The 15,276-nt window shown below is 34.3% G+C and overlaps 1 protein-coding gene across 3 annotated transcripts in view; it reads right to left on the bottom strand.

Annotated features, from left to right (window-relative positions):
* Positions 1 to 2,026: 2,026 nt before the first annotated feature.
* Positions 2,027 to 15,276, bottom strand: part of LOC125659462 (kinase non-catalytic C-lobe domain-containing protein 1-like) — a 42,777-nt gene continuing 29,527 nt past the window's right edge. For 2 of the 3 annotated variants that reach the window (XM_048891137.2, XM_056148318.1), the window contains exons 17-23: positions 14,003 to 14,146; positions 13,784 to 13,810; positions 12,704 to 13,017; positions 12,022 to 12,175; positions 11,101 to 11,283; positions 5,871 to 6,028; positions 2,027 to 5,595 (exon numbers count right to left, since the gene is read on the bottom strand). In XM_048891137.2, the coding sequence (XP_048747094.2) occupies positions 5,367 to 5,595; positions 5,871 to 6,028; positions 11,101 to 11,283; positions 12,022 to 12,175; positions 12,704 to 13,017; positions 13,784 to 13,810; positions 14,003 to 14,146 (1,209 nt within the window). In that variant the 3' untranslated portion in view covers positions 2,027 to 5,366. The remainder of the gene's footprint in view (positions 5,596 to 5,870; positions 6,029 to 11,100; positions 11,284 to 12,021; positions 12,176 to 12,703; positions 13,018 to 13,783; positions 13,811 to 14,002; positions 14,147 to 15,276) is intronic. The other variant, XM_056148319.1, reaches the window with a different exon arrangement.

Genomic DNA, 15,276 nt, shown 5'->3' with positions numbered 1-15,276 from the left:
AACGCGTTTATAAATTAAACAGAAAGAGTTTAATTTTTAAACACATAAGATGTTTATTCATTAAACACCTTGTGTTTATCTAGTGTTTAATCTCTAAACATGATGCGTTTATAGAGTGTTTAATAATTAAACAGAATACAAAATGAGTATTTTAAAATTTAAATACTGTATGTTTAGTTTTTAAACACTTCAACGTGTTTATTTCTTAAACACCTGAAAAGGTGTTTAAAAATTAAACACGTTGAAGCGTTTATTATCTGTTGCAATTTGGTGTTTATTTTTAAAACACTTCTTTTTTACAGTGTAGAGTGTGTTGAAAATGACGTGATTCTTGAAACATATCTCAATCCGAATAAATTAGGCGTGACATTTGATAAAAATTTCATGAAAATTATGAAAAATTGCTCTGCAATGAATTAGTCATACAATGTTTTGCATTGTTTCTATATAAACAGAGGAAACTTTGTCAAAATGACAACAACAGGGTGCAGGAGCAGGATGTATCTAAATATAAATGTGTCTGTCACATGGATTATACACAACATTAAAGATCCTCATGCATGAATGTGTCAATCCTGTCATTCCCCAATACTTCACCAGTTAGTCAGCCGAAATATGACATAGATTCAAGGTCGTTCTCAAAAACAAAACTTCATTAGGATATACATGTATACCTGGCAATTCACTTGATGACGTTAATTCCTATGCAAATTTACCAAATCTGTATTGGGATACATGTATCTATCCATTTTATTACATGTACATATAGATAGGAATGGCATATTACAGTCATACCCCCCCCCCCTTTTTTTTTTATTTTCCCCAATTAATTTTGTAAATTTACTATTTTACATTTCCCTGTAATCAACGATTTGGGGCACATAGTTTCTGGTCTGTCTGTACAAACTTTTATCCTTGGCCATAGTTTTTGAATAGATGGTGATAGGGCATTCATATTTCACCTGTATTCCTTTCATTCAATACATGTACCAAAAGTTTTGACCTTGACCTTATAGTTTTGCTTACTTCTGAAAAACTTTAACCTTGGTCATAACTTTTAAATGGTTGGTGATAGGGCTTTAATTTTTCACATACGTATTCCTTTTGACAAGACCTTTTTATTAGAGAACAAGTTTTTGATGTCATGACCTTGATGTTTGACCTTCTGAAATAATTATTAAATTTCCTGCCACACAGGGTATCAGCGTTTCACTAGTCTGACTAAAGCCAGCCCCTACTAATTCACTTCGGGCTGGCTTTAGTCAGACTGGTGTTTCACAAACACATCTTGTTCTATATGTATTCAATTCACAACAATCCTACTATATAATTGAAATATGGAGGTTATAAAAAAGAGAAAAAATCACATATTTATAATTATGAATCATTAACATTAATTCTTGGAGGGGGGATATATAGAGGGGTGGGGATTTACGGTCCAGTGATTTATGTGGAGGATGGACAGGGGGGGATCCACCTCGTTCTCCTATAACATTAATTCTTGGAGGGGGGGGATATATAGAGGGGGTGGGGATTTACGGTCCAGTGATTTATGTGGAGGATGGATCCACCTCGCTCTCCTCCCACCTTCCTGTTTTCTTCTATCCTTTCCCCTCTCACATTTACCCTGTCTCCCCAAGCACCCAAAACTTGTATATTGTCACTAGATTGTAAATGATGCATACACTGGTCAGTTTGTAAATCAATATGATAATTTACAGCAACTCTACAATCACATGGACTATTTTAAATAGTATGAAAAAAAACCCATAACATTACACCAAATGTACATACTGTTTAATATTGATCAATTTAGCAAGACTCAAAAAACCGTTACTTAATTTAATGCTTAGAAATTTTTTAAATGTCTGCCAAACAATGAAACAGCCTGTGTTACATGTACATCAGTCATTTACACCCCCCCCCCCCCCCCCCCCCCCCCCCCCCCCCCCCGAAAGAGGAGCAATTTTGTTACTTGGCTTGGGATTTAAGTCATCCACTCATTAAGAACTGTCAACACAAAGCATTCAATATCTCATCTGCATTTTATTTTGGAATGATATATCATGTCTCAGCAAGTGTATTATTCACATGTAAAACTTCTGGAGAAAAATACTTAAAGAGGCATTAGCTGTCAAAACATATTTTCCTATTATTAACCAAATTAATAAAGAGGCTTTACATTACATAAAATCACCATCAACCTCTAAAAAATACATCCTATAATCTTGTCATGATGCACACACACACACATTCAGTGGCCTAAACAATGTACATTTAGTATGAATTTTATCAAAGGTATTTTATTGACTCCAAAAATTTATTTTTATTGCATATTTCCAACATTTTAACCATGATTGAGAATGATTAAACTTTATCAAATTTAATCAGCTTTACTCCCCACTTGACATGTAATGCCCCTTTAAGATTTATGAAATTATACAATTTTTTTTTTTACAAATTCCTTACAAACTCAAAAAAGTCGAGATACAAATCTTCATCAAGATACTCATTGAGATGTTAGGACACATCAGGGCAATCTTAAAATTCATCACTTTATACATAAATGCACTATCACATTAGAAAGAAAAAATATTGAATATAAATACATAAATATATAAATATGAAATATATACAACGTAAACAATATTAATACTATAACATAGTGATATGTGTAAATAATATGTACTCTGTATCTGGGTTGGTTATCACAGTAGTGCTATATAAGATAATTCGAATCTTTAATTAATGTCCAGAACATGTATACAGGTTTACATAAAATGGACGGTAGGACAATACACAAACACCAAGTAAACATCATAATACATATATTTAGAGATTACATCATTCACATTACTTTTACCTATATTTATAAACATACATGCATCACTATTAGTGAAATCATATTGGTGAGGACTGTTTTATCTATATATTTATAAACACATTATATTTCTTTATATAAGTAACTTGTGCATTCTGAAAATTTAATGATATAAAAAAAATCAAAATGGGTAGAATATCAAATAAAATTCTGAAATATGCCTGTTCAATTGAAAATATGTGAAAATCCATTTCTGTAAATCAAAGAGTTGGATGCAAAAGCTGGGTGTTTTCAGGCAGGAATTACATCGATTCCCTATAAAGTTTTAGTTGAATACTATCTGTTGTTTGTGCCAGGCCACAAAATTAAGCGATCATCAAAGAGGTCCTACATATAGTACGTAGCTTTCAATGAAAATTCTGATCAACACAACTGTTTTTAATCATGATTTCTTTTTCTGATCAACAAAACTTTTTTAATCATTATTTCCTTTTCTGATCAACAAAACTGTGCTGTTTTTAAAATCATTAGTAAAATTGATTTTCAAGAAAATTAATGAAACCACAGTAGTAAACAGGCTGATAATACTCAGAAAAGTTGAATGACAAAAGAAATCCAGGCCACCGGATGAAAAGGACCTGCCCCTGCTAGCAATCGATCTATGACCCCCGTGTGGGACCCCCATTACAACCACTTTAAAATTTCTTCCTACAGGATGCCAAACTTTGACAGGAAAGGCTTTAAAAAGGAGAGAGAAAAATGCAGATATCATCATTTTGATTTTTCATCCGAGGGCAGGCATTATGAATTTATTGCATTAAATGCATGAACATGAAAGATGAAACAGAAAAGCAGTTATATTGCAGAAGTATACACTTAATTACTTTGGCACAAAGTTCATACATGTACTTAAATAATATGTTTTAGTATCAAAAAAATAGGGCAAGAAATATTAGCAATACAACAAAATCAGATCTATACCCTAGTTAGTATCACATAAATATTTACACAACATTGAACCACCACTAGTCACATATAAAACAACCTCTAATATCATTTCATAACTCTAAGCAATATCATAAAATTCAAAATGGGAGTTAAGGCATAAATGTCTTGATTGTTTGTCCTATAGAGGGGTATATGCAATGGAACCATGGGGATTTTGTAACATAAGCTTAGCTGATTACACACAAATTACCCTAATTATCTCCTCCATAACACAAATAAACATTGTCATTCCTTATGTTCATATCAAGCATAGGCTTTTACCTTGAGTTGAAAGGCAACTTGTTAATTATGTGCTTATACTGTTATATATATGCAAATTGTTAAGTACTGACACAACATGGGTGAATGTAAATATTGTGAGTTAAATTTAGTCCTGCAAGCCATTAACCAGGTTCTCATTGAAACTTCCAATTATCAAATACTAAAGTTGATACTCAGAAAAAAAGATCAAATTTAGTATTTTTTCTTTAAAAATTCTTCAAATCTATAGAAACTCAAAATTAGAGCCTCTGATTAATATTACAATTACAGATATTCTGACCAAAGTACTTGTTTATACAGATATTGCACTAAGGAGATAATGGCAGTTAAATCAGATGCTGTTTGTTCTGGCAGTTGAAGAATTATTGTGTGTTCAAATGAAATATGTATACGGACTGAAATTCCCTGAACCAAATTGAAATCTAATAAACTATTATTCGACTGTCATTAAAGAAGCCATGCCACCAACACCTAAAAATATTTTTAATGAAAAAAAATCTTTCTCATGTCAGCTGCATGACACTGCTTACTTTCACTAGTGGACCAACGGACCTACATTTAAAGTGGAATCTAGTTCAGAGAGAAGTTCATCAACTGGATTAAATGTTTCCATGCCGCAAAACCGACGTTCATCATAGACCGAGCACATAGCTTAATACTACACAAGCCAGCATGTACTGTAATCTTAATCCACAAGAAAACCACAAAGTAACAAAGTGAAGTGGGTGTTTCATACCAGCTGATGGTGTCATTTTCAGTGCAGAAATAGCCATAGTTAACACAAATAATCATGCATTGTCTATCGATTGAAATTCTGTACAATTTCATCACTTCCAGATAAAAGTGAAATCAGGTGATGGTGACTGTCGCAATGAAACAACTGATGAGTAAGGCTGGTGTTTCAATCGCGTACCTGGATATTCGGTCAGTAAACCTGGTCATTGATTTTTATTTCATTTGATATCACTTGTTGAAAAACACATTTGACTTATATCTCAAAGCTGAGTGCTTCTTATTTCAGTATAAAAATAAGTATTTCATCCAGGTGTCAGACATCTAAATAATTTCCTGAAGGCTTGTTACAATTTACATACATGTATACATGTACACTGCGATCCTTATCATTATGAAGGTGTTCAACAAAAGGAAGTTATTTCTATTCTTTGCCCACAAGACATTTTTCTGATCACATAACACATTGCTGTTTAGTTTCTCAATTTTTCTAAACAGGGTTTAAATCTGATTGGATCTTGCTGGGTTTCTTTACAACTTTTCTCTACTTGGACTGGAATTTTCCTTTCATTTTGCGGAAAGCTGCACTGATTCCCCCACCACTGGGCATTTTTTGGTAATTGGTATCATGTTGTGAGGCAATAGTCTGTATGTCTTGTGAACTGAATTCCCGAACTCTCTGCATCAGTGTGTCCTGCATCTCATAATCTGGATCAAAGCCATAAACTTGGTCCTTAAAAATGCGAATCTGGTCTATAGTTTGCGTAATGGTTCTGAAAAGAATGAATAGATAGACTAATGCAATTTGTCTAGGTGTGCAAGTCAACCATCGTAACTTACTGTTACAGAAACAGATTATATGTCTACTCATACTGTCTTCAAGTATGTATATCTACAATATTTGAATTTTACAGATTTACAAGCTTTGTTAAAATTTCAAAATTTTAATTCCTTGAAACACTATTGTATTTTCAAATTTAATATCACAAACCAAGAAGAACGAGAAATCTTCAGAAAATTGCTGTGGACTATATATCGTGTTGCTCACCTGATCTTGGTCCATTTGACCATGTCATTGGCCAGTTTAAAGCTTCCAATTTCCTGCTGCTGAACATGTAACAGAAACAGCAGAGCTGAGGGAATTATGGGATACAGATGACAGTCTGCATGTTTCATCAGGGACATGGCATCATTCTTCAAAAACATCTGCAAAATACAATGGGGACAAAATAAGTTTAGGTTTGCCATTACCGGTATAATCAGAGTTTTTTAATTTGAAAAAAAAAAGGATATTCATCCATTTATTGAGATTTGGATAATGCATGATATAGTAAAACAGTACATTACATAGTCAATATATTCAGCATTGACATTCAATAAGGAATGCACAATAAAGCATGATTTCAATGAAAGAAAGCGATAGTAAGCAAGCTCACATACCTCACACTCCAACATTGCTTGACAATGTCTCACATAATGAATGGTAATGTTATGCATTACTGCAAGAACAGGACAGACGGGCTCAAAATTCTAAGTTCAAAACGGGCATAACTCCCAGAACAAGAGGCCCATGGGCCACATCGCTCACCTGAGTCACCTTGGTCCATATCAGAAGATTTTCCATATCTATTTGCATGTAAAACCGTAGTCCTTATTATGACCCCAAACCTACCCCTGGCGGCCATGGTTTTTGCAAACTTGAATCTACACTATGTCAGAAAGCTTTCATGTAAATATGAACTTCTTTGGCCCAATGGTTCTTGAGAAAAAGATTTTTAAAGATTTTCCCTATATATTTGTATGTAAAACTTTGATCCCCTATTGTGGCCCCATCCTACCCCAGGGGGGCATGATTTCAACAAACCTGAATCTGAACTATATCAGAAAGCTTTCATATAAATCTCAGCTTTTCTGGCTCAGTGGTTCTGGGAAGAAGATTTTTAAAGATTTTTCCTATATATTTGTATGTAAAACTTTGATCCCCTATTGTGGCCCCATCCGACCCCCGGGGGCCATGATCTTAGCAATTTATAATCTGCACTATATCAGGAAGCTTTCATATAAATCTCAGCTTTTCTGGCTCAGTGGTTCTTGAGAAGAAGATTTTAAAAGATTTTTCCTATAAATTTGTATGTAAAACTTTGAGGCCCCCCTTGAGGCCCCATTCAATCCCCGGGGTCCATGATTTTAACGAACTTGAATCTGCACTATATCCAGAAAAAAAAAAAAAAAATTAAAAACCCAACTTTGACCCCCTATTGTGGCCCCATCCGACCCCCGGGGGCCATGATTTTAACAATTTAGAATCTGCATTATATAAGGAAGCTTTAATATAAATCTCAGCTTTTCTGGCTCAGTGGTTCTTGAGAAGAAGATTTTTAAAGATTTTCCCTATATATTTGTATGTAAAACTTTGATCCCCTATTGTGGCCCCATCCGACCCCCGGGGGCCATGATTTTAACAATTTAGAATCTGCATTATATAAGGAAGCTTTCATATAAATCTCAGCTTTTCTGGCTCAGTGGTTCTTGAGAAGAAGAATTTTAAAGATTTTCCCCGATATATTTGTATGTAAAACTTTGACCCCCTATTGTGGCCCCATCCGACCCCCGGGGGCCATGATTTTAACAATTTAGAATCTGCATTATATAAGGAAGCTTTCATATAAATCTCAGCTTTTCTGGCTCAGTGGTTCTTGAGAAGAAGATTTTTCAAGATTTTCCCTATATATTGGTATGTAAAACTTTGGTCCCCTATTGTGGCCCCATCCGACTCCCGGGGGCCAGGATTTTAACAATTTAGAATCTGCATTATATAAGGAAGCTTTCATATAAATCTCAGCTTTTCTGGCTCAGTGGTTCTTGAGAAGAAGATTTTTCAAGATTTTTCCTATATATTTGTATGTAAAACTTTGGTCCCCTATTGTGGCCCCATCCGACCCCCGGGGGCAATGATTTTAACAATTTAGAATCTGCATTATATAAGGAAGCTTTCATATAAATCTCAGCTTTTCTGGCTCAGTGGTTCTTGAGAAGAAGATTTTTAAAGATTTTTCCTATATATTTGTATGTAAAACTTTGACCCCCTATTGTGGCCCCATCTGACCCCCGGGGGCCATGATTTTAACAATTTAGAATCTGCATTATATAAGGAAGCTTTCATATAAATTTCATCTTTTCTGGCCCAGTGGTTCTTGAGAGGAAGATTTTTTAATGACCCTACCCTATTTTTACCTTTTCTTGATTATCTCCCCTTGGAAGGTGGCCTGGCCCTTTATTTTAACAATTTAGAATTCCCTTTACCTAAGGATGTTTTGTGCCAACTTTGGTTGAAATTGGCCCAGTGGTTGTTGAGAAGAAGTTGAAAATGTGAAAAGTTTACAGACGGACAGACGGACGGACAGACGGACGGACGGACGGACGCCGGAATACGGGTGATCAGAAAAGCTCACTTGAGCTTTCAGCTCAGGTGAGCTAAAAATTATTGAATCAGAATTTTCTGGCAATGTGCACATCTACACAGTGTGTCCTTATCAACTATAAAGTTTCACTAAATTTTGTTGAGCAGTCTCAGAGGAGTTGCGCTGACAACAGGACAGACAGGCTCAAAATTCTAAGTTCAAAAGGGGCATAACTCCTAGAAATACTGATGAATCAGAATTATCAGAATTTCCTGGGAATATACACATCTAATCAATATGTCCTTATCAAGGTAGCTCATTACACAAATTTTTATTTAATGGCTCGTTAAAACACTTCTTATGAAGTATGATTTCACCATCGAAAGAGTAATACAAGCTCTCAAGTATTTTTAATGAATTTTTTGTGATTTATCCTGGAATGATAAAAAAGGTATTTTATTTGCAAATAAGATATCTAGAGTAAAAATTTCGCTATGATTTGATGCATATATGAATATCTAACAAAACATGCCTAAACGACACAGATAGACGTTCTGAATTTTTAGATAAAAAATAGTTATGAAAATTTAAAACGTTATTTGCTAATATTTTTTAAATCATGGATAATATCTTCAAAAAACATGTCAATTACAGTGTGCGAAATTAACCATGGACCGATAGACAATGTCTATAGAAAATCGAATCAGTCTATAATGATCAAAATAGCTAAAGACCGACTTGTCTACAGGAATTCTGAGTAAATAACTGGTTCTCCGCTGCTTATTTAACATGTATGAGAAGCGGAACCAGTTTATATGTAGTACACTGATGTTTCTGTTCATCCCTTAGCTGTAATAAAATGTTCCACAATGTAATTACAAATCATTTGAATCAGATTATTCCATTTTTAACAGGGGGGGGGGGGGGGGGGGGTGTCAATTTGATATTTACTTCAATGTACGCCATTTTTGTGCAAATTCAGAATGTCCATTTTTAATGGTTTTTAAAATATGTGGAAGGTGCACCTTGAATCAAACGGAAAACGGTCAGTACAACAAGCTCCAGCAAGGCTAGTCGCAGAAAATCAAACATAGTAGAAGTGACTTAGATGAAGAATCAGACAGTGAAACTGAGCTGGAACAAAATGAAAAAGCTTGATGTGCATGAAACTGAAAAAGAATAAAATTAGTCTATGAACAAATTGCCAAACCAAATTTGTGTCAATTATTTATTTTTTAATAACAATGAATATTGCATGTTAAATTTCGGTCTATAGGAATTTGTTGTGGTCTATAGGAATTAAAATGACTATGGACCGAAAGTATATAGGACTTTAAAGTTAGTTTCGCACACTGCAATTAGAAAAAAAAGATATATCAGAGAAATATATTTTAAAAAGAAATTGAAATGAAATAGTCAAAATTCAAAAATATTACGATTTCTCAAATTTGAACCAAGCCAGATTGGAATTATAAAAAAAAGTAGTCACAGAGAACATTGTAATGAGAAAACTACATTTCCTTGATGTAAAATGGTTTACAACTTAAATGAATTTATAAAGAAAACTAATTTCTTGATGAACAGTGCATACAACATGATCATTTTAGTAATTTCTATCAATTTCGATTGGGATCAGTACTTTTTTCTTTCGGTTGAATATAATGATTATATCTGAAATTTGGTCATCTCATTTCAATTTCTTTTTCATAATATATTTCTTCGATATATCTCCTTTCTAACTGAAATATTTTTTGAAGATTTTATCTGTAGATCTAAAAAGAAAAATAACTAATGATGTTTTTGATTTTCTTAAATATTTTTTCCTAAAAAATTAGAACGTTTATATCTGAATCTTTTGGGCATGTTTTATTAGATATTTATATCATGCACCAAATCACAGCGAAATTTGGACAAGAGAATCTCTTATTTGCAAACGAAACACCCTTTTTTTCATTCCAGGGAAAATCACAAAAAATTCATTTAAAATAATTGAGAGCTTGTATCACTTTTGCGATGGTGAAATCACACTTCATAAGAGTTGTTTTAACGAGCTATTAAATAAAATTTTAGTGTAATGAGCTACCTTAACTACCAAGTTTCATGAAATTCTGTTGCAGCGGTCTCAGAGGAGTTGCGCTGACAAGAAAGGGACTGACGGATGGGTCAAAAACATTATATATCCTTCGCAACTTTGTTGCGTGGGGTGTAATTACAATTTGATGACAAAATTTTTACTGAGAATATCTGTATGACAAAAAGGAATGTCTTCATACATTTGGGAGTATGAAAACAGCTGTAATGTAGAGCGGGGTTCTCTATAAAGAATGTGGTACTCTAAGGAGTTGTGTAATAGTGTATATCAAAAACATTATATATCCTTCGCAACTTTGTTGCGTGGGGTGTAATTACAATTTGATGACAAAATTTTTACTGAGAATATCTGTATGACAAAAAGGAATGTCTTCATACATTTGGGAGTATGAAAACAGCTGTAATGTAGAGCGGGGTTCTCTATAAAGAATGTGGTACTCTAAGGAGTTGTGTAATAGTGTATACAGTGAAATCTTCACCCCTGTTTTATTTTTGCCCCTTTTACCCTCATTGTCATTGGAAAAATTCTAGACTGGGCAAAACCGTGTTCTCCCTTATCTCTCTTAACATAACTGTGTCCGAGCGAATTTAAAATGGGGTGAAATCCTTCTCAAAGGTAAAAGGGCAGGGAAAAAAACCTGAGGTGAAATTAACCCTGTATAAAGTAGAACACATCTTTAAGGGTTTGTTTTTGTCATCAACTGCACTGTATAATTTACGTCTACCAATGCCAGCAAAAAGATAAAAAATACAAATGGATTCTTTCCATTGATTGTGTCTGCATACCCTGACTGATTTCATTTCCTCCATGACAGCATAGGATTTACTGGGTAGATTCTTCCACGCTGGGAGCTGTTTAATGATGATGTTCTCCAAACCATCAGCTATTGACAAACAGGTGGCATAGTTCCTCATCTCTTTACACAGTTGAGCTGCATGAAGGAATTTGGTCAAAACAGCAATCTGGCTCTACAATAGAAGATTAGTGTATTTCGATTAAACAAAGAGAGATAACTTTTCCTCCTCTCACTCTATCTCTCTGCAAACCACAAAACATTTCATCATCCCACAGACAAACAATTTCACAAAATTCGTTACAATGTTAATTCTGTCTATCTGATGCTATTACAATGCTATTATAATTTAGGAAAATTTACAATCAAATCAGGACAGCATTGTTAACTGATACATTTCTTGGATTTCATGTGAACCAATAAAACAATTATTGGAGAAAAATTATGACCAATCACTGCCTGATCTTGCACACACCCCAGAATGAAAGTAGATACATTCAGAAGAGATGTGAATTCCCCCTACCCTAAGTAAAATTGACAAACTCACAGAGATGTGAATACCTTTGAGGAGGTCAAACTGACAGACTCACAACCAAACCCCTGCAGAGCTACAACTACAACTTAGGAGATTTTCCCTCTACTTTATATGACCTACAACAGATTATCACTCACCTTATATGACTTACAACAGATTTTCCCACTACATCATATGACCTACAAAAGATCCCCCCCCACCCCCCACCACCATCTTATATGACCTTCGACTGACAGATTTCCCCCCTACATTACATGGTCTGCGACTGACAGATTTCCCCCCCTACATTACATGGTCTGTGACTGACAGATTTTCCCCCCTACATTACATGACCTGCAACTGAGAGCTTTCCCCTACATGACATGACCTGCGACTGACCTTGGAGGAGCTACAGCTGACAATCTCGGCAGCCACCCAGTGTGAGATGTCTCTGGAGTGGTCTATCATTCTTTGAATGGCAGGGTCTTCAGAAATTTCTGATAAAAACAAACTGTTTCCTCCAGGTAAAGTGGCCTCCTCCACGTTATTCAACCTGTCACAAAAATCATACCGTGTAATTCAATTAAACGTGTAATAACAATATACCACAACCTGCCACAAAAATCATACCGTGTAATTCAATTAAACGTGTAATAACAATATACAACAACCTGCCACAAAAATCATACCGTGTAATTCAATTAAACGTGTAATAACAATATACAACAACCTGCCACAAAAATCATACCGTGTAATTCAATTAAACGTGTAATAACAATATACCACAACCTGCCACAAAAATCATACCATGTAATACATTTATACGTGTAATAACAATATACCACAATGATTAAAAGCTTTTCTCTGACTAAGATTATAAAATATTCATAATCCACCATACATAAACTGAATTTCTAATGTTACATGTTCACTCATTTTTCTTGACTTCATATCCCGAATTAAAAAGTTGGTACAATTAACAGATTTTTCCAAATACAATTTGATATACAGGAAAAACAATTTGCATTTCTGTGCTATATTCAAAGGGCCAATACTCCAAAGCGTAGGTTAATTAACTTACTTCATAATAGAGGGTGTGCGTGTTCCCGTCATGGTAAGGGCCACGCTGACTCCCAGGACTTTTGAGTTCAAGAAGTGAACTGGGTGGGTCATCTGGAAAATTCCCTGTTCTACTAGGGTCAGCTGTTCTGCGATGCACTGGGAGGTGTAGTCCGCTAACGTGAAGGCGTCTGTCCGGCGGGCGGTCTTAGGGAAGTACACTTCCTCCATGTGGTGACTATTTCTTTGTTTGTCCAAACACACCGTAAACCCGGACTTCATGCAGGCTGGATCTTTACCGCTGCTCTTCATTCCCATGGTCTTCAAAGAATCCCACTGCAAAAGAAGAAATGAAAAAATAGATAAAATTGATGAGGAAAACAATCATGAAATGTTTAAATTGCCACTCTATACTACAAGACGAAAGAAGAATGTACAGAGAGAGTTGAAATCAGCACGCCTCCACCTGTAAATCAACTTCTACCTATCACAAGTATTACAATCAACCATACAACAAGTAAGTCTTGATGACACACCTACCAATGATGAATTAGTTTATTGAAATGAAATTTCAAAGAAGTGAACACGATCTGCATATTCAAATTGAAAACTTTACTTTCAAAATGTCATAGTGTGGTTGCTGAAAATAGCTCAGAAAAATACTTTTAAATTAATGCATCCATGAAAACACAGAACATAGACCCGATATAGTCCTATACCTTTTTAGAAATCAAAATATTTAGTTGTCAGTGTGTAGAAGAAAATTTCATATCTATTGTAAATCACATCTATCCCAAATGGTTAGAAATTCTAATGAAAAATCATCATGATTCCAAACCTCTGAAACCGTTTGAAGTTTAGTATATGTAATATTAATAATTTTACAATGAAAGAAAAGACTACTTCTATGTATTTAAAAAATCAATATAGAGTTCTGATGTCACATGACAAATGCAAGCTTTCAAATTCATGCAAAATGTAAGGTTATGCATCACTGGGTTTGACAAGGGGAAAATCCAGTCTAGAAAAGGATGATGTGATATCTGATACAAATGACACACTGTAAATGTGATGATATGAACATGCAATGAGAAATGATTACCTCACGGATTTTCTCCGCCAGTGAGATCTATCAATAAATCAGTTTACAACACAATTTAAAACTAGTGATTTTTTTCTCCCACAATAATTAATATTTAATTGCACTATAAATGTTTGTGAAGTGAAAAGAATATTTTGAGCTTGATATCTTATTTATAATAATTTCGTATTTTAAAAAAATCAATCAGTACATTGTATAGCACACACAACATTCCCTCACCTTCTTTGTTGATCCATTTTGTTTGTACACATGGACATTTTCTCCAACTGTAATGCTAGTGAGCAGGTCTCTACCATTCCCATCCATGCAAAGGGCAAGTAACTCCTGCAATCTTTTCCCCTCATCAGAAAATGTTGCAATGTTCTATATAATGAGAACAAGAGATCAATCCATATTTTTGTTACCAGATCTTGAGTACATATGATTTATATTTGAAGATGTCTAAGCAGAAATAATGCAGCTTATCAAATTGATGTAGATCAAATGTATCGAGGAATTCAAAATTTAGGTTCATGATTATGAATCATTGATTAATTTTGTTTTAAGCAGTTTTGGTTTCAATCTTTTTTTAAATATTTATCATAATTGTATATTTTAAAAAAAGCCTTAGGGTGGTATTTTCATTATATACAGTGCTATATAAATTATTACCATAATTGCTGTATACATTGGTATATAAGATGAATTTTGTGGGAGTAAATTTTTATTCTGAAGTCTATGTTCAACTTATGTGCACATACTATTGCCGAAATTTGTTTCTTGCTGCAGAACTTGTGAATTGTAACATTTGACAGTGTTCTTAATATGTGTTTAATCAGTAATAAATCAAAACGAAAGATCATATAAATAGCAAAATAACAATCCCCAGTACTTATACGTACCACTGCATTGGTACTAGTAAAGATATATTTCCCACATCGAATTTGTAGATGTCGATTAAAGTCAATATAGAACATTTTTCATGCAAACATTTCACAAAGAACAAACCCGATTACTTATCAGAGGATCAATGTCAAATTCCCTAAAACAAATCTCAGGAATTAAGGTTACAAACTTACATGTGGGATGACGTATATGTGAGTGTATACGGTATTATTATCATGAAGCTTGTCCCCTCTAACTGGTCACTCGGTTACAGTTAGGGTGCACCTTAGTAGAATAATCTAACTGTGTCTCGGGACAGGCCCGTAGGACATTATCACTCTAATGATAGAACATTCTGTGTAGGCACATCCGTGTGGTCTGGTTTCAATTTCTAATCCTGGTGCCACATCAAACTCAAGACGCCTAACATAGGTAGTGACTGGTCCTTCACTATGAACCCAAAATTAGAAGTGAAAGTCATGGGTCTTTTAATAATGACCTTTAAAAAGAAGGTCAATTGTCACTGCAGATGTTGGCATGATAAAGAACCTCAACTGTTCTCATCCTAAGCGCCATGTACAGGTGAAAATTTACAGCACTTCACCTAAAGCTAGTGACATCTTTAAATG

This window comes from Ostrea edulis, chromosome 9, assembly GCF_947568905.1.
Source record: "Ostrea edulis chromosome 9, xbOstEdul1.1, whole genome shotgun sequence".
NCBI lineage: Eukaryota > Metazoa > Mollusca > Bivalvia > Ostreida > Ostreidae > Ostrea > Ostrea edulis.
The sequence above is the reverse complement of the archived record's forward strand: the minus strand, read 5'-3'. Positions and strand labels throughout refer to the sequence as shown.